The 26,614-nt window shown below is 40.0% G+C and overlaps 1 protein-coding gene and 1 pseudogene across 5 annotated transcripts in view; one reads left to right on the top strand and one right to left on the bottom strand.

Annotated features, from left to right (window-relative positions):
- The window catches only part of MYO1D (myosin ID), a 347,920-nt gene that overhangs the window by 195,090 nt on the left and 126,216 nt on the right, over positions 1 to 26,614 (top strand). For all 4 annotated transcript variants that reach the window (XM_081218208.1, XM_081218209.1, XM_081218210.1 and 1 more), the window contains exon 20: positions 11,973 to 12,086. In XM_081218208.1, coding sequence (XP_081074334.1) covers positions 11,973 to 12,086 — 114 coding nt within the window. The remainder of the gene's footprint in view (positions 1 to 11,972; positions 12,087 to 26,614) is intronic.
- LOC308607206 (small ribosomal subunit protein eS24-like) lies at positions 21,448 to 21,791 on the bottom strand (annotated as a pseudogene). The gene has a single exon. The product of its transcript is annotated as a small ribosomal subunit protein eS24-like (transcript).

Raw genomic sequence — 26,614 nt, forward strand, 5'->3', positions numbered from 1 at the left:
GATTTGTATTTTACTGCATGTATCTTTCATAGCACTTTGTCTATAGCATACTGGTCTGGCTTGTATTTAACGGTCATTCAGTACTTCTTATACATGTTTTATTATGATTTTTTTAAAAAACAGGGAATGGGGAGAAAACGTAATTTGGAAAAGGGAGAAGGACATAGTGAGACTTGGAAGTGGGGTGGAGGGGAATTATGTGCTATGACTATATTTGCTTATCTGAAGCAGGACACATGAGGACTATTTTTTTCCTGGGGATGAGAGCAGTTGAGCAAGTGGAAATATGGAAGCTGGAAAATGGAAGGAAAGGGATATAGTTGGTGTTTAAAACCTTAAAACACTTGTTTTCAAAAAATAGAGGGAAAATTGAGATGATTGTAAAAGAGCATTTTGAAAAATTATGCCAATAAATTTAAAAATACCAATGAAATGGGTGAATTTAAGAAAAATATTGCCTAGATTGACCCCAGAAATGATATTGACATAAATATGCCAATATTCCAAAGGAGGAATTAAGAAAATTATCAAAGAATTACTTATAACAAAGGTCCAGATTTAGGTGATTTTAGAGCTGTTTTGTATCACATCTTCAAAAAGTGCATAATTGCAGTATTATTCAGATCAAAATAGTGAAATATTATTTTTCAACTATAAATTTAGCAAACTTTAAAGTGTTGATAACAACCAGTATTCTCAAGGGTTTAGGGAAATGCTATTGGTAGGAGTATAAGACACAGTCCTTTTGAATGGACTATTTGGCAGTACTTATCAAAATTTTAAATACACAGACCAGGACTTCCCTGGTGGCACGGTGGTTAAGAATCTGCCTGCCAATGCAGGGGACACGGGTTTGAGCCCTGGTCTGGGAATATCCCACATGCCACGGCGCAGCTAAACCTGTGAGCCACAACTACTGAAGCCTGCATGTCTAAAGCCCGAGGTCCACAGCAAGAGAAGCCACCACAATGAGAATCCCACATACCATAACGAAGAGTAACCCCCGCTTGCCGCAACTAGAGAAAGCCCGCGCGCAGCAATGAAGACCCAGTGCAGCCATAAATAAATAAATAAATAAATAAATTTTAAAAAATAAATAAAATGAAATACACAGACCACTTTATCTAGGAATTCCATAACTCAGGATTTATCCTGCAATATATTTACACATATATCCAAAGACAGATATATGAATAGTTTCATACATTGTAGCAGTCAAAAAACTGGGTGAAAAAACATAAGTAAGCATCAGTATGTGATTGGATTAATAAATAATCATGTATGAACACAATAGAATGCAGTGTATCTACTAAAATGAATGAAAGGATAAAGGTTAAAAAAGCAAAAGGACAAAATATGTGAAACTGTGGTTTTCAAGACAGTGCACATGCAGGAGGGACGGACTGGGAGTTTGGGGTTAGCAGATGCAAACTATTACATATAGAATGGATAAACAGCAAGGTCCTACTGTAGAGCACAGGGAACTATATGCAATATCCTGGGATAAAACCACAATGGAAAAGAATATAAAAAAGAATGTTTATATGTGTATAACTGAGTCATTTTGCTGTACAGCAGAAATTAACACAACATTGTAAATGAGCTATACTTCAATAAAAAAAAAAAATACAGTGCACATCCAGCAAGGAAAGACAGTGATCCCTGAAGGATGAGAAACAAATGAAGTGAGCCCTACAATTAGCCAGTTTACTTCCTGGAGAGTATTCTGATCTGTGGCATGAGCAGGGGGCAGCCAAAGCAGAGCTCGGTAGGCTCCCTAACTGGAAAGACAGAGCTGCGAGCTGGGAGATACTAAGATAGCCAGAGTTTGCAGCGCAGAGTACCAGAGCAGAGAGACTGCACAGAGAGAACTCCAGAGATCTTCAGAGGGTCCACTTCAGGTATTCAGCTGAGTAGTTCAGCACATGTATGTGAGGAAACCACCCAAGGCTTTGGAAAGAACCACCCAAAGAATTAGAGGTAACAATGCCCAGTGCTCACACAGGGTTGCAAGCAGTGCCTGTCCCCACAGCCAGACTGGAGAAACCTCATGATTCATGGGACATTGGGTAGAATCCTGACAAGAATCTTGGCCTCAGTGGTGGGGTATAATTAGCCCCAACTAAACACTGCCCTAATCCCACCCAGCAAATCACCAGAAGAACCAAACTGTTTCCAAGTAATCTAACAGTGTCCCAGAACAAAGCACTCAAATATTTACAGGAATACAAAATATCCAGCACTCAAAAGACAAAATTCAGAGTGCATGGCATCCAATCAAAAATTACCAGGCATGCAAAACAGCAGGAAACTATAACCTAAAACGAGAAGAAAAATCAATCAAACTGATCCAGAACTGACACAGATTATAGAATTAACAAACAAGGTCATTAAAACAATTGTTTTAATAAAATATGGATTATTTTATGAATAGAAATGAAAAATATAGTGTCTGAGGTTTAAAAAAATACACTTGATGGAATTAACAGTTTAGACATATGCAGAAGAAGAGTAAACTTGAAGATATAGCAATAAAACTACCCAGAATGAAATATATGGACTTACCTGGTGGTCCAGTGGTTAAGACTCCGAATGAAATACATGGACTTACCTGGTGGTCCAGTGGTTAAGACTCCATGCTTCCACGGCAGAATGAAATACACAGGGTTGGGGGGGCGGAAGGAGATGCTTCCTCGAAAGAACAGAATATTAGGATGCCATGAGCCAACTTCAGGTGGCCTAATATAAGTGCATGTGGAGTCTCTGTAAGAGAGAAGAGGAGGGAAAATATTTTAATATTTGAAAAAATAATGGCTGAAATTTTTTCAGATTTGATGAAAACTATAAACTCATCAACAGACATCAAACACAAACATGAAGAAAACTATACCAAGGCACAACATGACAAAACTGCTTAAAACCAGTGATAAAGAGAAAAGAGACAGAGGAAAAAGATGAGGATGCATCAGAATTTTTGTCAGAAACTGCAAGTGAGAAGACAGTGGAGCACCAACTTTAAAACTTTTTTTACTGAAAGGAAAAAAAAAAACCTGTCAACCTAGAATTCTGTATCTAGCAAAGGGTATCTTTCAGAAACCAAAGTGAAATGAAGACTTTTTTAGGCATGTCTGAAGATATGCACTCATAAGAAATGTTAAAGGGAGTCCTTCAGGCAGAAGGAAATGTGGACATACCCCCAAAGAATGAAGAGCAAGGGAAATGGTAGCTACATGGGTAAATACCTACAATTTTTATTATCGTTTAAATCTCTTTAAAAGATAATTGACTGAACTGCAGTGTTCATAGCAGCATTCTTCACAGTAGTTAAAGGTGGAAATAACCCAAATGTCCATCAACAGAAGAATGGATAAAGAATATGTGTGTCCATTCAGTGGAATACTGTTCAGCCATAAAAAAAAAAAAGGAATGAAATACATGCTACAATGTGGATGAACCTTGAAGATATTGTCTAAGTGATAAGACACAAAAAATCAAACCTTGTGTGATTCCACTTCCATGAAATATCTAGAACAGTCAAATTAATAGAAACAGAAAGTAGAATGGTGGTTACCAGGGGCTGGGGGGAGGGAGTAATGGGGAATTATTATTTAATGGGTATTGGTGTTCAAATATTCTATGGAAAAAAGATCAACTCAATACAATACAGACTTTTTAACAAAAGAGAGAGCAGCTTGTTTTAAACTTAGAATGAAATACACGTCTCCAAGAAAAGCTTGCTGGCAGTAGCTTGGGCTGGTTACCAAAGTGTAGAGTCTAATTCTGAACTCCTAGATCCAGAAACTCTATTTTATAAGTATACCTAGAGCTGATCAGACAACCAAGAAATGACTTTTGCTAACCAGATTCACACACCCACACAAAACAGTATAAGCCATGATGCCAGTTTTTGAATTTGACAAAGGAATGTACCATTTTAGTGAATTCATTTAGTGAATTTATCTACTATCTAGGATACCTTCCTTTCTAGTATCAAGATATCTGGGAAGTCAAATTAGTCATCAGAACAACTGATCAGAGAGAGTTGGATGGTTTTGAGAATTACATCATCTGCTATAGAAAAGCCTGGCATCTCTGATTCTGTCCTTCTAGTGATAACAATTTGATGTCTGACAGCCTGTCTCTCCCTGGGTCCTACTGCATAAAAACTGAAAACTTTTTAGTCATGCTTCTGTATTTCTAAGTTCCATGCAAAATAATACAGTGTATTTCTTCACATTATAGCTTAGATAATGTCATCTTTAGAAACTTTTCAATCCCCAAGGATGTACCGAGGGAAACGATATGATTTTACTAAAGCCCTCTTCTTTATGCTTTGGTTCTTTTAGAAACAGCCACTTTCCATTAACTACAATTATAAAATGTCCTTTAAGGTGGGAGACCTGTGTAAGTAGTTAGTTGCACCCATAATGTGTCCTCTCCTGGTCTGACTCCAGGGAAACTTTATCTCTGGCCCCCTGAGAAGTTGATGAAACCTACAGACAGATCCCTGGAAGTGTTCAGGCAAGAGCAAGCGATAGGGATTTTTCTCTGGTTGAAGGTTTTAGCTTGGGTAATAGAAGACATCAGATGAGATCTTATCTAACACTGAGTCTGTGATCTAGTTTTTCTTTTACATTATGAATTTAAGGGGAACAAAAATTGTGTCCCTATGCCAGAACTACTTTAAGTAAGTCTGAATTTACAAATTCACATGTGTACGTAAGACATTTGTCTTTGCCGTTTTGATTGAGCTGAATTATGCAACTCGAAGGAAAAGTCCTTCGTTACATCAATGTCCTTCCCACTCATTTGATTCATGCTTTAAGGATGATTTGAGTTGCTAAACCTCAAGGTAAAGTCTTATGACCTGTCCTCTTTAGAAATTACATTTCTACATTAAAAAGAATGAAATGTTTCTAAACAGTGCTTCAGTGTAACTGCTGCTTTTAGGTTTTTGTTTTGTTGGTTTCCAGATTAACGCATGGACACATCCTAAGAAGGGCTATACCCTCCACTTTACCACCATGCCTGTTGTTTTTTTGAATCTTGTGTGACCTTGTGAAATTATGCAACAAGTTTTGTTTTTTTCATTTTCTTTTGCAACACACTCATATATTTCTCAATGTGATTTCACAAAAGATGAGGAGCCCTACTTTTACTTGTTATTCAGATTCCATTTTAGATGTTCTCTGTTTTCCATACTCTAAGATGGATACAAATGACTAGTGTTCTCCCAGAGGGTTTTCACAAACCAATGTTCCATTGAATATGAACTTAGAAAAATGCTGATGTAGAAGCTCTGCAACCACCTTGTTTCAACTCTTATGACAAGTGCCAGTTCTTTTATGGCAGAAACCGTTGCTATGTGAAGTAAATAATTACTACCAAGACAGGTTATTACTTTACCACATAGACTCGGTTTTTCTCTTAGTTACAGATACCATTTTTGTCAAGTTGAAGACTGGAAAATATGCTCTGTGTAAAGGAATGTTTAGAAAATGGACTGATTTCTAAAACTACGAGGCAAAGGGGAGAAGGCAATAAAATTCAAACTAAAACTTGAAATTTAGTTTGCTGTATCCTACCTATAGCAATATATTCCACTATATCCTACCCTACCTATCCTAATTTAGTTAACTGTATCACAACTATACTTTCTAGTCTACTAAGGGGAAGGTTCTTAGTGGGTTCTTTCATTGTTTTCTTTTGTTTTCTTTTGCTTCCCTTTTCCTTTCAGTCACTGAGACACATGACATGGTAGTCATTCAGAAATTTTTAGTGCTTGGTATCTTGATTTAAATATTACCCAAATCTAAAATTGAACCGTCCTAATCAGCAAGTTGTTAACTACTTATTTACAAAAATATCCTGTGGTTAATTCTGTCTGTTAGGAAAAGAGGTACCTGCAAATGTGGGCATTCTCTGACTCTCTAACAAAGTAGCACTCTGGAGCATCACACATGTACATTTTCTCCCAAACCCATTATCCAGTTTTGTTTTCTTTATGTGAAATTATATTTATATTTATTTATATTATGTTTTTCTTTCTATGAAATTACTTTCACTTTTTAGTTTCTTATCTATCTCAACTCCCATCTATCAGTCTCAGACTCCTATTGTAACAGAGGACTTCATGTCATTCCTTTGTATGTCATCAGCAGTTTTTAAAGTGCTTGAAAATGCACACTGTAAATTTTGGGGAAAAAAATTATCAAATTACTTAACTTGAGTAAATGCTTACCGGTATAATTTTTTTTCAATTAATAGGAGTCGGGTGCTGGATTTCAAAATGTAGAAAAAATAAGCTCAATCCCATCTTTAGATTTCTGGTAATAAAAAGACACGTTTCTCAATGAAATTGTGAGTCTAAAAGAGATTTTAGGGACTTCCCTGGCGGTCCAGTGGTTAGGACTCCGTGCTCTCACTGCTGAGGGTCTGGGTTCAATCCCTGGTCAGGGAACTAAAATCCCACAAGTCACACAGGGCAGCCAAAAAAAAAAAAGTTTTTAAATAAAAATAAATAAAAGAAATCTCAGAAGGGTAGCTACTACCAAGCAACACAGCGTTGCAAATACAGACTCGGAACCACTGAGGACAGCTCCTCTGGTCTGTTGGCACTCTATGTGCAGAGTCTTGTAGTGATGGCTGGTCGTAAAAGTCTTGCCCTCCAGGGACTTAGACTCTGAAGGGAAAAATTTAATTAATGCATGGAAAAGATACTTTATGAGAGAAAAGAAAACGTACAAGTAAATCTCAATAATTTCAACAAGGAGAATAAAAAATAACAAAACAGTAATCTGTGTGCTTATATAGTACATGCCATGTTAGGGAGCTTTTCACGACAGAGACAGCTGACTAATAAAATGGCTGCCAGCCTCAGAAGTAAAAAAATGAGAAGTCCGTGGTTGCTCTTTCTTCAGTGAAGACATGAAGTTTTTCCACGACCCAACTGGGCAGTGGAGACTGAAGCTGTTGAGCCACTGTGCTTCCACTTGCCACTGGGGAAATGCTTTTCTTACATAATGCGTCCTCCGCAGTGTGCTGCAGCCGTCTTCCATCTTTTCCAGCCAGACAGTTCCTGTCGTCAACACTGATTGGCTCATGTAGGGAAGAAGACTTCTTGAAATTATCCTGTGGGATTAAAAGTGCTCTCAAAGCCTGTTGACTTCTCTGGTGGTGCAGTGGTTAAGAATCTGCCCGCTAATGCAGGGGACACGGGTTTGAGCCCTGGTCTGGGAAGATCCCACATGCCACGGAGCAGTTAAGCCCGTGTGCCACAACTACTGAGCCTGCACTCTAGAGCCTGTGAGCCACAACTGCTGAACCCGTGAGCCACAACTGCTGAACCCGTGAGCCACAACTACTGAACCCGTGAGACACAACTGCTGAAGCCTGCACACCTAGAGCCCATGCTCCGCAACAAGAGAAGCCACCGCAGTGAGAAACCCACGCACCACAATGAAGAGTAGCCCCCGTTCACCGCAACTAGAGAAAGCCCACACGCAGCAACGAAGACCTAATGCAGCCATAAATAAATAAATAATTTTTAAAAAGAAAGTAAAAGCAAGCTTTAAAAAAAAAACAGTGCTCCCAAAACCCACTGGTCAGCAAGGATGTATTAAGTCCTACACGTTGCCCACTTATGTACTGGGGGGCTGTGAGGTACAAGAAAGTAGGCACCATATGGTCATTACCCTCAAGGAGCTTCTAGGCAGGCTGGAACACAGGAGTACTGTTCATGAAATAGTAAGACAATAAATAAAAACCTGCCCTGGATATCTGAGATTCTACATTGTTCTTGTTCTGTTCATGCATGTTTGTATTGCGGTATAATTTATGTACAGGTAAATGCACAGATCTCAAGTATACAGTTCACTGAGCTTTGACTAGTGCACACGCCTGTGTAAATCACAACCCCATCAAGATACAGAACATTTCCATCACTGGAGAGAGCTCCCTCAGCTCCCTTCCCAGCCAAGCCCCACCACTACCAAAGGCAACCACTGTTCCGATTTCTTTTACCACAAATTAGTTTAGCTGTTTCTTAACCCTCATTTAAAAAAAAAAAAAAAGAAATCCTACAGTTGTATGTGAGATTTTTACTTTGTTTTGAAGTGAATTTGTTAGTCTTATTTATGACTATTTTGATAACTTATTGTAGCTATTTTATAAGGAAAGCAGCTTTTGGATAGACTTCCAATTTTAAGACAATCTATAACCTTTGATATTGGCTCAGTTAATTAGAGCTCGATTAATGAGGATATAGTCAGTAGATTTATTATCACAAGATTAATAAGTAAAATCAACCTCTTGCTAAACATAGCTTCAACTATAAGTTTAAACACAGCGTTCCACACAGCTATTTTAGCAAGTATATTTTTCATGACAAGCATCCATGGTCTAAAAGTTACAAGTCAGCTGTCCTTAAAATTATTAAAACATTCCAATTATTAAGTGAGAACTGCTGCTTTCTAAGAGACTAAGGATAGATGTAACTGAATTGTCTTGGTTTTAAAGCATCGGCCAACCTTCCTCCCTATCATTTTCTCCAAGCAAAGAGTAATGATGTAGCCAGTGTTTTCCTTTAGCAAAAGTACTTAGACTGGGGCTTCCCTGGTGGCGCAGTGGTTGAGAGTCTGCCTGCCGATGCAGGGGACACGGGTTCGTGCCCTGGTCCGGGAAGATCCCACATGCCACAGAGCAGCTGAGCCTGCGCGTCCGGAGCCTGTGCTCCGCAACGGGAGAGGCCACAACAGTGACAGGCACTTAGACTAATAGTTTCTCCTATTCTCAGGTATCCTGCTTTAAAAGTAAAACCTGTGCTTTTTGGTTTCAGGGTCAGTTTTTTGTTTCATTCTTAATTCTGCATATATCCTATATATTGATTCTACAACTGTGTTGTAGAAGTTCAGAAAAAAGCCATGAAAAAAAGAGTGAAATAATGTCATTTGTGACAACATGAATGGACCTAGAGATTATCATACTAAGTGAAATAAGCCAGACAGAGAACGGTAAATGACGTATGATATCAGTTATATATAGAATGTAAAAACCAAAAAAAGATACAAATGAACTTATTTACAAACCAGAAATATAACCACAGACATAGATAACAAACTTACGGTTACCAAAGAGGAACGGGGTGGGAAGGATAAATTAGGCGGTTGGGATTAACATATACACACTACTATATATAAAGTAGATAACCAACAAGGACCTACTGTATAGCACAAGGAACTGTACTCAATATTTTGTAATTACCTATAGGGGAAAAGAATCTGAGGAGCTTCCCTAACAGTGCAGTGGTTAAGATTCCACGCTTCCATTGCAGGGGGCACACGTTCGATTCCTGGTCAGGGAACTAAGATCTCTCATGCAGCACGGCATGGCTAAAATAAATAAATAAATAAAAAGAATCTGAAAAATAATAGATACACATATGTATAACTGAATCACTTTGCTGTACACCTGAAATTAACACAACATTGTAAATCAACTATACTTCAATTTTAAAAATAAATAATTTTTTAGGGCTTCCCTGGTGGCGCAGTGGTTGAGAGTACGCCTGCCGATGCAGAGAGGGCGGGTTCGTGCCCCGGTCCGGAAGGATCCCACATGCCGCGGAGCGGCTGGGCCCGTGAGCCATGGCCGCTGAGCCTGTGCGTCTGGAGCCTGTGCTCCGCAACGGGAGAGGCCACAACAGTGAGAGGCCCACGTACCACAAAAAATAATAAATAAATAAATAAATAAATAATTTTTTAAATGTTTTAATTAAAAAAATTTTTTAAATAGAAAAAAGTGATCATTTTTTACTAGAGGAATTGAAGAGGTTTTATAATAGAATGAGAAATTGAGCATTATCTTGACATATACATGGATAAAGAGAAAAAGGAGGGAGTAGAAAATCATAAACATTTAAGAGAGAGCATGACATGAGGAAACCTGTCAGAAAGGAGCCAGAGCCCTTGAAGAAATATGTAAAGTCAAATAAGTAGAATAGTGGCAGATAGGAAAACTTGTAAGTCAGATAAAGGAATCGTAGAATCTGAGTGTCAGGGTACCTTGGAGATCCTTAGACTTCCTATTTAAAGCCCTTCCCCTTCCACCGCACCCACATCAGATGTCTATTTAGCTTACGCTGAATCCTTCCTGTGTGGGCACTTACTGCCTTCTCATATGGTGCATTCTTTTTATGGAGAGTAATAATAACGAAATTATTTATGCTATATGCAGTAGGAAGGCACTGTTTTTGAATATTTAATCTTTTTTATTTTGTATGTTACAGCTGTACAGTGTAGTGATTCACAATTATAAAGGTTATACTCCATTTATAGTTATTACAAAATATTGGCTATATTCCCCACGTTGTACATTATATCCTTGTAGCTTATCTTATACCTAATAGTTTGTACCTCTTAATCCCCTACCCTTAAACTACCCCTCCCCTCTCCCACTGGTAACCACTAGTTTGTTCTCTATATCTGTGAGTCTGCTTCTTTTTTGTTATCTTCACTAATTTGTTGTATTTTTTAGATTCCGCATATAAGTGATATCATACAGTATTTGTCTCTCTCTGACTTATTTCACTTAACATAAGTAGATTTAATGTAGATTCATAAACATGTTTTAGGGAATTTAATCTGAAATATACCTGCCTAGTGCATTAGGAAAGGGACAGAATTAGTTGTTTCAAATAGCTTTTTTTTTAACAGCTTTATTGAGATATGATTCACTTAACATACAATTCACCATTTTAAAGTATACAGTTTTAGTGTGTTTAGAGCTATATATTCGTCACTACAACCAATTGCTAAACATTTTCATTAACCCAAAAAGAAACCCCACACCCCTTAGCTGTCTTCCCCCCAAACCTCCCATCTCCTCCAGCCCTGTGAAACCACTAACCTATGCTCTGTTTCTATAGATTTGCTTATTCTGGACATTTCATATAAATGGAATCATACAACATATGGTCCTTTGTGACACTCTTCTTTTACTTGGCATGTTTTCAGGGTTCATCCATGTTATAGCATATATCAGTACTTTATTCTTTTTATTACCAAATTATATTCCATTGTATGGATACATCACATTTTATTTATTCATTCATCAGTTGATAGATATTGAGGTTGTTTCTACCTTTTAGCTATTATGATTAAGGCTGCTGTGAACATTCAGGCACAAGATTTTGTGTGGATATGTTTTCACTTCCCCTGTGTATATACTTAGGAGTGGAATGTCTCAGTCATATGGCAATTCTATGTTTAACCATTTAAGGAGCTGCCAGACTATTTTCTAAAGCAACTTCATTATTTTGGACCCCGACCAGTAGTGAGGGTTCCAGTTTCTCCACATCCTGGCCAACATTTGTTACTGTCTTTTTTATTATTGTCATCCTAGTGGGTGTGAGGTAGTATCTCACTGTGGTTCTGATTTACATTTTCCTGATGGCTAATGATGTCAAGCATCTTTTCATGTTTTTTACAGCCATTTGTATGTCTTCTCTGGAGAAATGTCTCTTCAAATTCTGTACCCATTTAAAATTTGGGGGGGTCTTTTTATTATTGAGTTATATACTCTAGATACAACGTATATTCTATTCTTTATATATTCTAGGTAAAAGTTCCTCTTCAGATATATGATTTACAAAATTTTCTCCTATTCTGTGGGTTGCCTTTTCACTTTGATTATAGTGTCTGGGTTACGTGTTTTTAGTTCTTTAATTCTTCTGTGTTTTTCTTGTTTTCCCTGTTAGATGGTAAACTTGTGAAATTTACATTGTAAAATTCCACAAATCTGGAAACACTCCTTTTCCATCTCTGTTGCATCCAGACAGTGGTCATAGGTGGTGCACATCTATTGCAGAATCTGACTCCACAGCCAGCCACCTCTGCTCCTAGATGTTTTCCTGACAGATGATTTGATTTCATTCTTGATGAGATATTATGGTTTATTATTTTGTGTTCTTACAGGTGAATCGCTTTAGTAAGGTGGAAGATCGAGCAATTTTTGTTACTGACCGTCACCTGTATAAAATGGATCCCACTAAGCAGTACAAAGTGATGAAGACTATCCCTCTATACAACGTAAGTGTTCTCTGCTTCTCTCTGAATAAAGGATTCTTAACCTGGTGTTCATAGACCACGAGTGGGTCACCAGACTGATCACTAGAACCTCTGGGGCTTTAGGGAGTCCGTGAATTACTGAAATTTTCTGCCAATCTCATGTTTTATACAAAAGTACGATTTTCTATAAGGAGGATCAGAGGTTCCAATAGAATACAAAGGCATGTTGTTTTAAAGTGTAGGACTCTGCATTCTGCGTGACCTTTATTACCAATCCTAGTCACTACTTAAATGTTATGACATGAAATGTATTTTCTTACTGATTTTCATAAGCCTTGTTTTTATGTGGAAATGGAATCAGGTAGAGAAACAGTACAGAATTACTTTATGAAAACGTTACCTCTCTTTTAAATGTAGAATGTATGCTGTTTCCAGAAGTTATTTTCACCAATATATTTTACCTCTGATCTAAACCCGCTTAGTTATTCACTATCTCCATGGGGTTTTCAAATTCTGTAATCATTCCTTATTTGAAAGATGAAATTTGGTGGGTGCCTCCTTGAATTTCAATTTGAGACTTAAAAAAATGTTTTTATCCTGCTGTATGGGGTCTGCTTTACAAGTGACTGTTTGTTCTGATCTTGAAAAAGATCTTCCTGGACTACTGGATCTTTCCACGTGTCAGGTGACTTTCCTCTGTCTGCTCGTTCTTAAAGAGGGAGGTCTGGGTTTGTCCAACCATGGGATCTATGAGGAGTATTATTTAAAGATTGTTTTAAATCCTTTTGGCCTCTGCAAAAGGGAATAGGAAACATATTGTTTTATAGTTTTATTTCATTAAATCAGGAGTCCTGTTGGCTGTGCGGTTCAATGAAGACACACCATTCCTGGCTTTGCTAAATAATTTAGAACATCCCTACGGGCCTGTCACCTGACGATGAGGCTGAGATTTGTGTCCGTCACCCAGTCCCCCCACCCCACACACACATGCACACACACCTTTCTCCCTTTCAGTAGGAAGGTGAATGGATTGCAGCTAAGAAGGAAATGATGTTCTAAGACATTCTTGATCATATGTGGTCTTCTCAGCAAAGACTTGTAATCTTATGTAGCCATCACAGTTTAAGCCTAATAACCCTGCAGTCTCGACGAAGGAGATGAAGGAAGATACAGGAGAAAACCAAATTTTGTCAAAGTCTAATAAAGTGTACTTTATTTCTTTTCCTTACTTTCTATTCAAGGGAAATCAATCAGGCACGTGATATGAGTTCAATAAGTAGTTAACCAGGTCTTTGAACCAAAGTTATTTTCCCAAACTACCTTCCTTTTTCATGTTGACTGGTGTATATTTAGAGTCACTGTTCCCCTTCCTCATCATTATCATCATCAGTGTTATCAATAATATCATATTATACAAAAATTAACCATGTTTTGCCACGGAGCAACTAAGCCCATGCACCACAACTACTGAGCCTGCGCTCTAGAGCCCGCGAGCCACAACTACTGAGCCCGTGTGCCACAACTACTGAAGCCCGTGCGCCTAGAGCCCATACTCCACAACAAGAGAAGCCACTGCAATGAGAAGCCCGCTCACCGCAACTAAGAGTAGCTCCTGCTTGCTGGAACTAGAGAACGCCTGCTCGCAGCAAGACCCAACACAGCCAAAAATAAATAAATAAATTTATTTTTTAAAAAAATTAACCATGTTTAACACTCGTAAAGGTAAACGATGTGAATAGGATGGATACACACTGTCACAGATGCTGTCGGTACTCTGCCCACCTCCCCTTGTATTCCCTTACCATTTTTGTACACAACAGCCTAACTTCTGACAGCCAACACCTTTGTCGAAAAGGCTTCCCTCAGGCTGCCAGAGTCCACAGAGGGCTGGAAACGCCCACCCACCCCCAGCCACCCAAAGGACTAGTGGGCGTGGGGTATAAATGCTCCATCCCCACCATTCATCGGTCACAATGATTCTCAGGTGTGTTTAACACCATTTGCTGGAGCTTTTCTATAGGAATCAGCTGCGCTGCCCACCGTGTTAGCTGCTTAGTAACGGGTCCTACTGGCTGCTTTCCCTTCCTGAGCCACCTCCCCACTCCCTTCCCCGTGTACCTGCACCTCCCGAATCAATTCTGAGGCTCATCTGCCTTTGTCTCGGGACCTGCTTTGGGGAGGAACTACCCTCTTAGGAGGAGCAGATTGAATGGGGCACAGGACTTCCAGCCGTGTCTACCTATAAAAATGTTGTTCAGTCTGAAGCACACCCAGCCAGGTATTGTCTGGATCATAGGGACATGGGTGTTTGTTATTTTATTCTTTATCCTTTTTGTATGAAATGTTTTGAAGTTACAAACAAGGTTTAAGACAAGGAACCTTTAAAGATGATCCTGCTAATAGCAGGGATGAAGAAGCCAGGAGGGGATGAAGGAGAAAGATTTCAATCTTAACTGAGTTGAGTTTTAGGTATTGGCAAAACTTGTAAGTACATACCCCGTAGATCACTGGCGTCTAATACTGTAAAGGAGTGGCGGGTAGCGCTCAGCACGTAGGATAAAAATTTAAGAGCGGACAGATGCATGTATAATTGGAGGCTGAAGTTATGTGTCTAGAGGGAGAAGGGGCGGCTGATTTGAGAACATCCATGCTTAAATGGTGGGGAAAAGGGAGTGGCTGAAGGAAATGGAATAAACAGGAGACCTCTTCTGTCTGGACCTCCACCTTCTCCTCTCCTAATGTGCCACACGAGCTCTCATTTCCCTTCAGTTCCATAAGGTTATGAATTATTCCAGGAAGGAACAGAGCTTTGGGAACACTATGTTTCAGAATCAAGTTGGAAAGTTTTCAGAAATGAGAGTAATCGGTGGAAACATACAGCTGAGGATCCCACAGTTATGCTTCCCCTTCTCCGCTCTTCATTCCTCCTTCTGCCTGGGCGCCTTTCCTGTGTTAGTTGGACTTTTCTGGCTCCAGGGAGGAGATTGGTATTAGCGGGAGGGGGAAATTCCCCTCTGTCCCTGTCGAGTTCCTGTGGCTGGACTCATAATGAAATGGACACGAGGCAGATTCACAGGAGAAAACCCAACTTAGTTTTGTGGGCACAGGAGATCATAAAATGATGCACAAAGAGTGACCAAAAGCAGGTAACTTTTATGTCTTTGTGTATAAAGAAACAGTAAATTTGTGAGGATCGGACAGGACAGAGAAACTTAGGTTCGGGTGCGTAATTATAAGGAATTTAAGCAAAGATTGGGCTTGGGTAGTAAATTAGTAAAGAAGTAGCAAGGTTTATTTATACAGGCTTCTCAGACCTGAATTCCCTATCTCTGACGATAATGATGTCTTTCTACCTCCCAGCCCAGGGAAGTCACCTTTCCCATGAGAGGTTTATTTCCTAGTTGCAGAGAAACAGAGAGGAGCATCAAAGTGTCCTTGCATTGGTTGTTTCTTAAGTAACTTTAATTCAAAACAAAATCGATATGCCACTGAGACATATTTGGGGGCCTGCCCTGGGCCCCAATATGACTATATACTATCTCAAGTAATGCTTTGCTTTGTTTTTGATAAAGGATACACGTGGTAGTAAGGGAAAGGAATCTCATAGACACCCAGGAAGCTATTCAGGTTTTAAGGCAGCTCTGAGGAAGCATATTATTCCGTGGCCCCCTCAGCAACATGTTGCTTAAGATGGTCTGAGTTTCTGCCCATCTCTGTCTCGACTTCTCCTTGTGTGTCTTCTTACTAACAATTACCTTTCTTGCCAGATGGCCTGGGCCAGTGCTAGGCTCAGGTCTGAGTCAGCCAACCCAACAAATCATTAGAGTTTCATCCTGCAGTCACATTGAACGCCATGTCTCCGATGAGGCCTCACCATAGCCACCAATTCTGCAGGATCCAAACTGGTACTTCAGCTCCTTGTCAAGCCCTTGCAAATCTATGCATAGTCTTCCCTGACTTCTCCTAGCATAGCACGGATAATGACTCCAGTTCATTTGAGGTGTAAATGATCTCCTCCCTCTACAATTTTTGACTGTCGTCCTTAGGCCCCAGCCACGTTTGGACCTGCTGATCATTGAGATGGGTCATTAGGTTTTCCTAGTGGGAACGAGTCAGTGGGAGAGCAGTGCTTCAAATAGGCTACATTCATCAGGCATCCTTGGGTCCTTGGACTCTTCCACCTACCGCCCTTCCACTTGCCAGGGTCCCAGTCTTTGTCAAGCAGGACCTAAATTGCGCCCCATGGATGACCACCATAGGTAAGAGTTCAGCTGATGCTGCAGTTTGACAGTGTGTCTAGCCAGTTTTTGAACCTGTGCTTTCAGCAGAAAAGTATTTCCTCAGTTTCTTTACAGCTCCCAGCCAGGCAATATGGGACCACTTTTTGTTGCTTTCCTAAGGCACCATAAAACGTACCCATCCAACAATTCATTGTCTCTATCTTCTAAGTCATTGAACTTCTATAAAGCAGCAGCACCTAAGTGCCCCAAGCGCTTAACTTTAATGGGCACTTGGTGTAATTTAAGTAAAACTGAGAGCACTGGGTTGGCAGACCCTTGGAATATTTTATTGACATGTAGCACATGCTCTACTGCTATTCACATCTGGGCAAATATTTTCCCTTATTGAAGTATGCCCTACATGCAGAAAAATGCACAAGTCTTAAGCATATAGCTTGAGGAATTATCACAAAGTGAGTTCACCTGTGTAACCATCCCCAACATCAAGATATAGGTCATTAATAGGACTCCCCAAAAAACCCCACATGTCCTCTCTCAGTCGCTACCTCTTCCTTCCTTTTCAGAGGCACACTTTTGCTCGTTTTGAACTTAATGTAAGTGAAATCAAGCACTGTGTATTCCTTTTTGTGTTTCTTTCACCATTATGTTTACGAGAACAGCCCCGTTATCTCATATAATTCTAGTTTGCTCATTTTCATCACTGTGTAGCATTTCCTTGTGAGAATATACCACAGGTTGTTTATCCATTCACATGTTGATGGATATTTGAGATTTTTAAAATCACTCTTTTGCATGTCTTTTGGTGTCTATATGATGCATACATTTTCATTGGACAAACGCCCAGGAGTGAGACTGCTGTTGAATTTTAGTAGATGGTTCCAGTTTTCCAAAGTAGTCATACTGTTTTACAACCCCCATCCCCACCCCAGCAAAATGGGAAAGTTCCAGTTGCTCCATTTCCTCTCCAACCCTAGGTACTGACAGTCCTGAATTTCAGCAATCCTAGTAGGTATGTGGTAGTTATGGTTCTAGCTTAATTGAGATATAACAGACATATAAGATCTTATAAGTTTAAGGTGTACAGTGTGTTGATTTGTTACATTTATCTGTTGCAATACAATTACCACCATAACATCAGGCAACACCTCCATCACGTCACATAATTGCCTTTTCTTTTTTGTAGTGAGAACATTGAAGACCTGATTACTTGGCAACTTTCAAGTTATGTAATACTGTATTATTAGCTGTAATCACCATGCTGTATAATAGATCCCAAGAACTTATTCATCTTCTATCTGGAAGTTTGTACCCTCTGACCAATATCTCCCCATTTTCCCCACCCTCCCCTGAGCCCCTGGCAACCACCACTCTCTCTGTTCTTCCCAGCTTATCATTTTTAGATTCTACATATAAGTGATATAATAGAGTATTTGTTTTTCTCTGTCTGACTTATTTCCATTATAATGCCCTCAGGATTCAGCCAGGTTGTTGCACACGGCAGGATTTCCTTCTTTCTCACGGCTGAACAATATCGCATTGTGAATGTATACCACATCTCTATCCATTCATCCATTGACAGATACACATTGTGGGTTTTCTTTGTAATTCCCTTATTACTAATAAGGTTGAGCCCCTTTCTTTGTGTTTATTGGTCATTTGGATGTCTTTGATGAAGTGCCTGTTCAAGTCTCTGGCTGTTTTTCTGTTGGGCTGTCTTTTAAAAATTGATATCTAGGAGTTCTTTTTATATTCTGCCTGTGTGCCCATTGACAGTTACGTGTGTTGCAGATATTTTCTTCAGCTCTGGGACTTGCCTTTTCATTCTTTTAGTGTTGTCTGTGAACAACATTTTTCATGTTGATATAGTTCAGTTTATCAGTTTTTTCCTCTAAGGTTGATGCTTTTTTATTTTTGTTTAAGAAATCATTCCCTATCCCAAGGTCGCGAAGATATTCTCATCTGCTATATTCTATAAGCTTTATTGCTGTGCCTTTCACATGGACATCTTACGGTCCACCTAGAATTGATTTTTGTGTATATGCGAGGCAACAGCCCAGGGTTTATTTTTTTCCCATATGGGTAAACAGTTGAAAAGACCATCTTTCCCCCATTGCTCTTCAGTCCCACATTTGTCCTAAATCAAGTGTGTCCATATGTCTCTTCCTAGTTTCTCTGCTCTGTTCTATTGGTCTATTGTCTATCTTTGTGCCAAAGACAGTTTTAGTTACTGTTAGGCAAAGATTTTATGAACTCTAAAATTATAATAAATTTCCAAAATCTCTCCCTTCAGCTTCACCCTCCTCCCAATATAATGTTCTCATTAGCTATATCCATATGAAGGAAAAGAGAGCTGGGGATGCTGGTAAAGTAAATCCTAGCAGAAGGGACAGCTTGCTGTTTACCCATTTTCTTTGTCAAAAAGTCAAATTCCTGGGCTTCCCTGGTGGCGCAGTGGTTGAGAGTCCGCCTGCCGATGCAGAGGACACGGGTTCATGCCCCGGTCTGGGAGGATCCTACATGCCACGGAGCAACTGGGCCCGTGAGCCATGGCCGCTGAGCCTGCGCGTCCAGAGCCTGTGGTCCGCAACGGGAGAGGCCACAACAGTGAGAGGCCCACGTACCGAAAAAAAAAAAAAATCCCATCTAGGTTCATATTTTGAATTTGGTAGTTACATCTCTTTTAGTCCAAAACTGTATCTCTACACACACACCCATTTTTCATGATAATGACTTTTGTTTTGTTTTGTTTTTGTTTTTGTTTTTGTTTTTTGTGGTACGCGGGCCTCTCAGTGTTGTGGCCTCTCCCGTTGCGTAGCACAGGCTCCGGACATGCAGGCTCAGCGGCCATGGCTCACGGGCCCAGCCGCTCCGCGGCACGTGGGATCCTCCCGAACCGGGGCACGAACCCACGTGCCCTGCATCGGCAGGCAGACTCTTAACCACTGCACCACCAGGGAAGCCCGATAATGACTTTTTAAAACAGCATTACTGAGGTATAATTTACTGTTATAGGCTGAACTGTGTTCCTTCAAAATTCATTTGTTGAAGTCCTAACCCCCAGTACTTCAGAATGTGACTGTGTTTGGTGACAGAATCTCTAAAGAGGTAATTAGGTTAAAATGAGAGCATTAGGGTGGGCCCTGATCCACTGTGACTGGTGTCCTTATAAGAAGAGGAGATTAGGACACAGACACATACAGAGGAAAGATCATGTGAGGACCCAGGTTGAGACAGACATTCGCAAGCAAGGAGAGAGGCCTTGGAAGGACCCAGCCTTGCCCACACTTTGGTCTTGGACTTCCAGCCTCCAGAACTGTGAGGAAATAGATTTCTGTTGTTTAAGCTACCTGGTCTGGTACTTTGTTATGGCAGCCCTGGCAAACGAATACATTTAGAGTACTTACCCCAAAATTCACCCATTGTAAGGTACAGTTCAGTTACTTTTAGTAAACTTATGCAGTTGTACAAACATGACATGATTCCAGTTTTGGAACATTTCCCTCACTCCAGAAAGTTCTCTCATGCTCATTTGCAGTAAATCCCCACTCCCAACGTCAGCCCTAGACAATCACTGATCTTTCTGTCTCTATACTTTTACCTTTTCTAGAAATTTCATGCACACAGAATTAAACAATAGATATTGTGTTGTGTCTGGCTTCCTTTACTCAGCATTTCGTCCATATTCCATATGTCATTCATTGGTCCTTTCGTTTCATTGCTGAGTAATATTCCATTGCATGGATCTACTATATTTCATTTCTCTATTCACTAGTTGATGGACATTTGGCTGCTACATATGTTCTCATACAAGAGTTTACATGGGCGTGTGTTTTCATTTCTCATGGGTGGCCATCTATGAATGGAATTATTCCATATGGCATTTGTTTAACTTTGTAAGAAACTACCAAACTGTCTTCCAAAGTGGATGCTCCATTTTACATTCCCTTCAGTATGAGACTTCTGGTTTCTCCACATCCTCACTAACACTTGGTATGTATGACGTTGAGTTTTTTTTTAAGGGACAATACTTTATTATTATTTTTTTTAATTATTTTTTTTTTTTTGCGATATGCGGGCCTCTCACTGTTGCGGCCTCTCCCGTTGTGGAGCACAAGCTCCGGACACGCAAGCCCAGCGGCCATGGCTCACGGGCCCAGCCGCTCCGTGGCATGTGGGATCCTCCCGGACCGGGGCACGAACCCGTGTCCCCTGCAGCAGCAGGCAGACTCTCAACCACTGCGCCACCAGGGAAGCCCTATTTATTTATTTATTTATTTATTTATTAAACATCTTTATTGGAGTATAATTGCTTTACAATGGTGTGTTTCTGCTTTATAACAAAGTAAATCAGTTATACATCTATCCCCATATCTCTTCCCTCTTGCATCTCCCTCCCTCCCACCCTCCCTATCCCACCCCCCTAGATGATCACAAAGCACCGAGCTGATCTCCCTGTGCTATGCAGCTGCTTCCCACTAGCTATCTATTTTACATTTGGTAGTGTATATATGTCCATGCCACTTTCTCACTTTGTCCCAGCTTTCCCTTTCCCCTCCCCATATCCTCAAGTCTGACATTGAGTTTTTAAAGAGTCCAGCACTGGTCTCATCTGGATTTGTCTGATTGTTTCCCCATGGTTCATGTAACTTACTCTCCTAGTCCCTGTATTTCCTATAAACTGGAAGTTAAATCAGGAGGTGTTAATTTTGTTTCAGTAGTACACTTCCACATACTTCAGATTATACCTTGCATCTCAACAAAGAAGGCACACATACAGCAAACTCGGCCTTGTGGATCACCTTTGGAAAATGTTTCATTGTAGCCAAGCTATTATTATGTTGCCCTCACTGTAGCCTAAATTTCTAACTGCTTATAGAACAGATCCCATGTTTTCCTGTGAACAATTAGAATTTAGCATAAAAAACTAAGATAAATATTGCCATCAAGTATTTACCTATTAATAAGTTGCCCATCAATAACAATACCTGTTATTTTCAGTTTCTTTTCCCAGTCTCTTTTTATAACAAAATTCTTCCAATGCTTTGCTGTTTGATAGTTCTTTTTTTTTAAGTTTTCACAGTTTATTAATCCTCTTATTTAAAATCTGCACAATTACAGCAGATAAAGTCACTGCATAATCTTTACTCCTTCTTTCTGTCACCACCATCAATGGCCTTTACAGTCCCCCTGACTTTGTTCATTCTGTTCTTGTGTTCCTTTCACTGTTTTCTTGAAGTCTTTTTCTTCTCATACAGGCCATGTCTTGCAAGTCTATGTATGGCTTTATTTTTCTTTGCATCATCCAAGGAATCGTAAATCACACCAAAGCCATTTATCTTGCCACCACCTAGTGTAGTCTTGTACATTTTGTCTGGTCTTTCCCAAATTTCTTAGATACTGTTGCCTTTCCAGGATGAAGGACATCAGTGACCATTTGTTTCCATAGTTGGTTGGTCATGAACTTCCTAGTCCAGATAGTTACTGTGTCATTCCTAATGGTGGTTGATCCTCAGGCAGCCAGGAAGGAAAACCTGGATACTTCTTATATGTTTCTACAACTATTCTCTCTCTTCCCCAAACCTCTGGCAACCACTGATCATTTTACTGTCTCTATAGTTGTGCCTTTTCTAGAATATCATGTAGTTGGAATCATACGGTATGTAACGTTTTCATTCTGGCTTCTTTCACTTAGCAATAAGTATTTAAGGTTTTTATATGCCTTTTTGTGGCCTGATAGCTTATTCTTTTTATTGCTGAATAATAGTCCATTGTATGGATGTACCATAGTTTGTTTATCCATTTGCCTATTGAAACATCTTGGTTGCTTCCAGTTTGGGGCAGTTATGAATACAGCTGCTAGAAACATTCACATGCAGGTTTTCGTATGGGCGTGAGTTTTCAAATCATTTGGGTAAATACCTTCAAGTGCAGTTTAAGGCCAAATTTGGCTTTATAAGCACTACCAGACTGTCTTCCAAAGTGACTGTCATTTATGCAGTCCCCCCAGCAATGATCGAGAGTTCTGTTGTCCTCACCAGCATCTGCTATTACCAGTTTCTTTTTTCTTTTTTTAATTTTAGCCATTCTAACAGGTGTGTAGTGGTATCACGTATTTTTCTATTACCCTAAATTATATAACCCAGCACACACTGGGGTCTCAGTCAATCTTTAATTACAAGAATCATCTCTCCCCTCTCTGTGGTTAGTTGGTTTGTGTTCAGGAGATAATGACTGATCTTTACATAAGCCTAAACAAAATATAATTAAAAGATAAATTTGAGACCTTTTTTTCCCCTTCCATTAGCAAAAATTATTCAATCAATTTATCATTTAGCCATGGTTCCAGTCACTCTTCACAGGAAAGATAAAAATAGGAAACTGTGAAAGGTTTTTGAGAATACCCTCACAAATGGCATGGTCCACTAACTGTACACAGCAATCTGAGATGAAACACTCAAGTTACAGGTGACCCCTTTATTAACTACAGAGTGACTTTCTAGGTACAAATGCTGCATAGTTAGTTAGGTTAGGAATCGGTGTTATTGTCAAATTAGTGTCACCTCCCTTGAGTCACTCTCGACACTATATTTGTAAATGGTAATATCAAAATAAAGCATTAATTCCAAAACAGTTGTCAAGAAAGATTAAAATTTATACAGGGTGGGTGGCAGTGGGATCAGAATCCAAATGTTTTGCATGCAAGGAGACTCGTGGTAGCCGCAGTTTGATGCAGAGAACAAAGGCAAGAAGTAGCCCACACGATTAGCCACGTTGTGTGCAAAACTCTGGTCACAGCCTCTTTAACTCCGTGTATCATCCTAGAGATCACTATGAATCTGGGGAAAATTTGCACCCCATGGCTGTGGCATTGCTCGAATCAATGCACTGCTGCCCCTGCCTTTTGAGTTCCTGTGGCCATGGACTCTCCCCAGCCGGCGCTCAGGGAGCTAATTGCCAAGACTGAGTTTAATTTGCGTAAACATGAAATCTGTTCACCGGTTTCGAGGGAGACCGCATAAACTGAAACATTTAACCTGACCTCAGCTGGAACTCCTCTCACCCTTTTGTTGGGGGAACTGTGTTGGTTTTGCCTGATGGGTTGGTTTGAAAAATATTTGAATCTGCCCTTGAATGCTATTTGATATAGTCCCTTTTTATCAGTATGGGCTTGATGGCTAAGGAAGCAGCCAATTAATTTACACAAACACCTCCTTTAGTTCTATGGAGAATACGAAGCAAGCGGGCGGGTGAGAGAAGAGAGACAATTATCTGAAAGGGTGTGACTGTTTTGTAGAGGTAAATGGATTGTAATTCTGCCAGGCATCATGCTTTATTACTCTATCTGACAGTGACTGGCTAGAAAGATACTGTTTCATGTGGAAGATGGATTGTCCTTGTAGTACGTTACAGGGCTGAATCCTGCTAAAAATCCATCCGCCTGCTGGCTGTGCTCCCCATCACCATTTCTAAAGCACCCTGCCCTCGTGGCATTGTCCCAGGAGAAGGTGTTTCCATGGTAATCTCAATGGAGGCAGTCAGCTGACGTCTGGCACCGCCTGAGCTGGTGCGCGCCAGCCTTCTCCTCTCTCACTCCTCCCTCGAGCCTTTAAACTATATTTATTAGTCCTCTTTAAAGGAAAGTATATAACCCCTTAATGTCAGACACTGAGTGCACTCGGGTTTATTTATTTATTTGGGTAACAAGCTTACTACCTTCCTAATTAATTCTCAGAAGTTCCTGCAAGCTGTATGATTATTTTGAACATCTTGTGCAAACGTTTATATTTTTGCCTGTTACGACAAAGAGCATTGCTTAGCAATATTGGGTATTTGGAAACCTCCGTTCTTAGAAAAAAAGCAATGTCTATATTAAAGAAGAATTTTAAAAGATAAAGATGTTAGGGTTTCAGTTTAATTTTTCAAGAATCTTTTCTTGCTCTGATGCTGTGGCAATGAAATGGTCCACTCTCCTTGTAATTTCTCTTAGCACTCCATTATTTTATGATTGGATTTGAGTGAGCTGCATGGTTTTAAAATACTACTAAGAAATGTGACATCTAGCCATGTTATCTCATTTTTTTTTTTAATGAGAGAAAAAAGTCAGAATTTCAGAGCTAACCTGAAATTGATTGTTTTCCTGACATGTGTTTGGAAGTAAATGCCTTTTGTTGTACCGGTTAGAGACCACCGCTTAATGCTAAACCATACTAAATAAGCAAACTGACTTACAGTGTCAAAAGTCAGTGCTTTGGGACAGGAGGTAGAGTCCATTTTGATTAGTACTGTGTGTGGAAATTCAATTACAAATGTAAAAGATGTATCAAAGCGGTGTCTGAAAGCAACAATCATTAGAACCAATGCATGACTCCTTTGAAAAGCTATCTCGCTAAAGAAACACAAAGCCTTTTAAAAAATAAAGCATAAGGAAATTAGTATGACACCGCCTCATTTATCCAGAGGTCAGATTGCTAGAAACAAGATCCTTTTAAAACAAAGCCCTGAATGGAGGCGTGCACATAAAAGATCTGTGCATTTGCAGAAACAGAGGTCACTAACCTTGCAGCAATAGGTTTCCTTTTACACACACAACTGTCTTATCAGAGCTCTCTTTTCCGCAGTCAGCTTTTTTGAACACCTACTGTGTGCTGTGCATTTGCCAGGCACTAGCAGTGGAATAGTCTGTCACTCAGTCTGCCCACAGGCCCGTGGGAGAGGCAGAGAAGCAAACCAGCCCGCCCAACACAGGCCTGTGGCAGCTGTATAGGTACAGATGACTGTACCTTCCTCTCCAGGGGAAACTGTCACTCAACAAGGTAAAGTAATGGCCCAAGGTCACAAAGCTCACAGGCAGTGGCACCTGGCTTCCGTTAGACCCTGGAGCCCTCAGAATCACAACCCTGATGGTAACCTCCTATCACCACTTCCCATTTTATGATGAATAACGCATACAACTCAGATCCTATTTTAAGAAGAGGAAAGAAATAGCAGAACTAACATTAGTCACATGCCCAGTGTCAGGTATTTATTAGATTTTTTTTCTCTTATAAATTTATTTATTTATTTATTTATTTATTTTGGCTGTGTTGGGTCTTTGTTGCTGCGCACAGGCAGCTACTCTTCTTTGTGATGCGCAGGCTTCTCATTGCGGTGGCTTCTCTTGTTGCAGAGCATGGGCTCTAGGCGCACGGGCTTCAGTAGTTGTGGCTCTCAGGCTCTAGAGCGCAGGCTCAGTAGTTGTGGCGCACGGGCTTAGTTGCTTTGCGGCATGTGGGATGTGGGATCTTCCTGGACCAGGGCTCAAAGCCATGTCCCCTGCATTGGCAGGCGGATTCTTAACCACTGCGCCACCTATTAGGAGATTTGAATATACTGTGTCTCCATCTTTATAAGAATTCTATGCAGGAAGTTAAATATCATTTATCAATGAATCACTTGAGTTTCCAAGTACAGTACTGATGAAAATGGAGTTTACCTCCTGCCCCAAAGCCCTGACTTCGGACATTATAACTGGATTTGCTTAGTACCGTTTACCATAAGCAGTCGTCTCTAACCGTTACAATTCCCAGAGGTATTGGTCACTAGGGTAGGATTTCAGTACAGATTTTCAGACACCAGAGCCCAAAAGCCCTAGTGAGCCATAATGCTAAGCATCTTCTGGCTTAGTTGAGTGTGATGCTCTCTCTTTTTTTCTCTCCCCCCATTCTCCTTGTTTATTTAGGTCTTTCTTACAATATTAACTGCTTCCTAAAATATTTCTTCGTAACCTTTTGAGGATAAGTGACTTGTAGGCCTTGGGGATCCCGCAGGAAATGACATAATCAAGAGAAGAGCTTGTGTACCAGTCGTGTTCTACCTGTCAAGGACTCTCAAGGTGTGGTGCATTAGGGTACAAAAAGAAAAAGAAAAAGGAAACCTTTTGCTTCATTTCTTTTGGAGAAAAAAAAAAAAAAAACAGCACTTGGAATCGAGCTGCCACATTGTACTTCCATTTGCACAGCTGTTTCTCTCTTAATTGCAATCCTGTCTTTTCCAAGAATAAACATGTAGGAAAAGGTACCATAGTCTCAGGCCAGAAAAAAATATGGTGCTTTCACTGCTAACCTGATACTTAGGAGATTTGAATTTGATTTCATTTAGTTTCCACTTTTCAAGCCCAAATCAAAAATGTTTGTAGCTTCTAACTCGGGGGTTCTCAACCTTGGCTGCACATTGGAATAGCTTGGGGAGTTTTTTAAAAATTCTGATACCCAGGCCACATCCCAGACCAATGAAATTGAGTCTCTGTGGGCACCGGCATGTTTTAAAGCT

The sequence above is a fragment of the Mesoplodon bidens genome (genome assembly GCF_964165515.1).
Source record: "Mesoplodon bidens genome assembly, chromosome: 19".
In the NCBI taxonomy this organism is placed as follows: Eukaryota; Metazoa; Chordata; class Mammalia; order Artiodactyla; family Ziphiidae; genus Mesoplodon; species Mesoplodon bidens.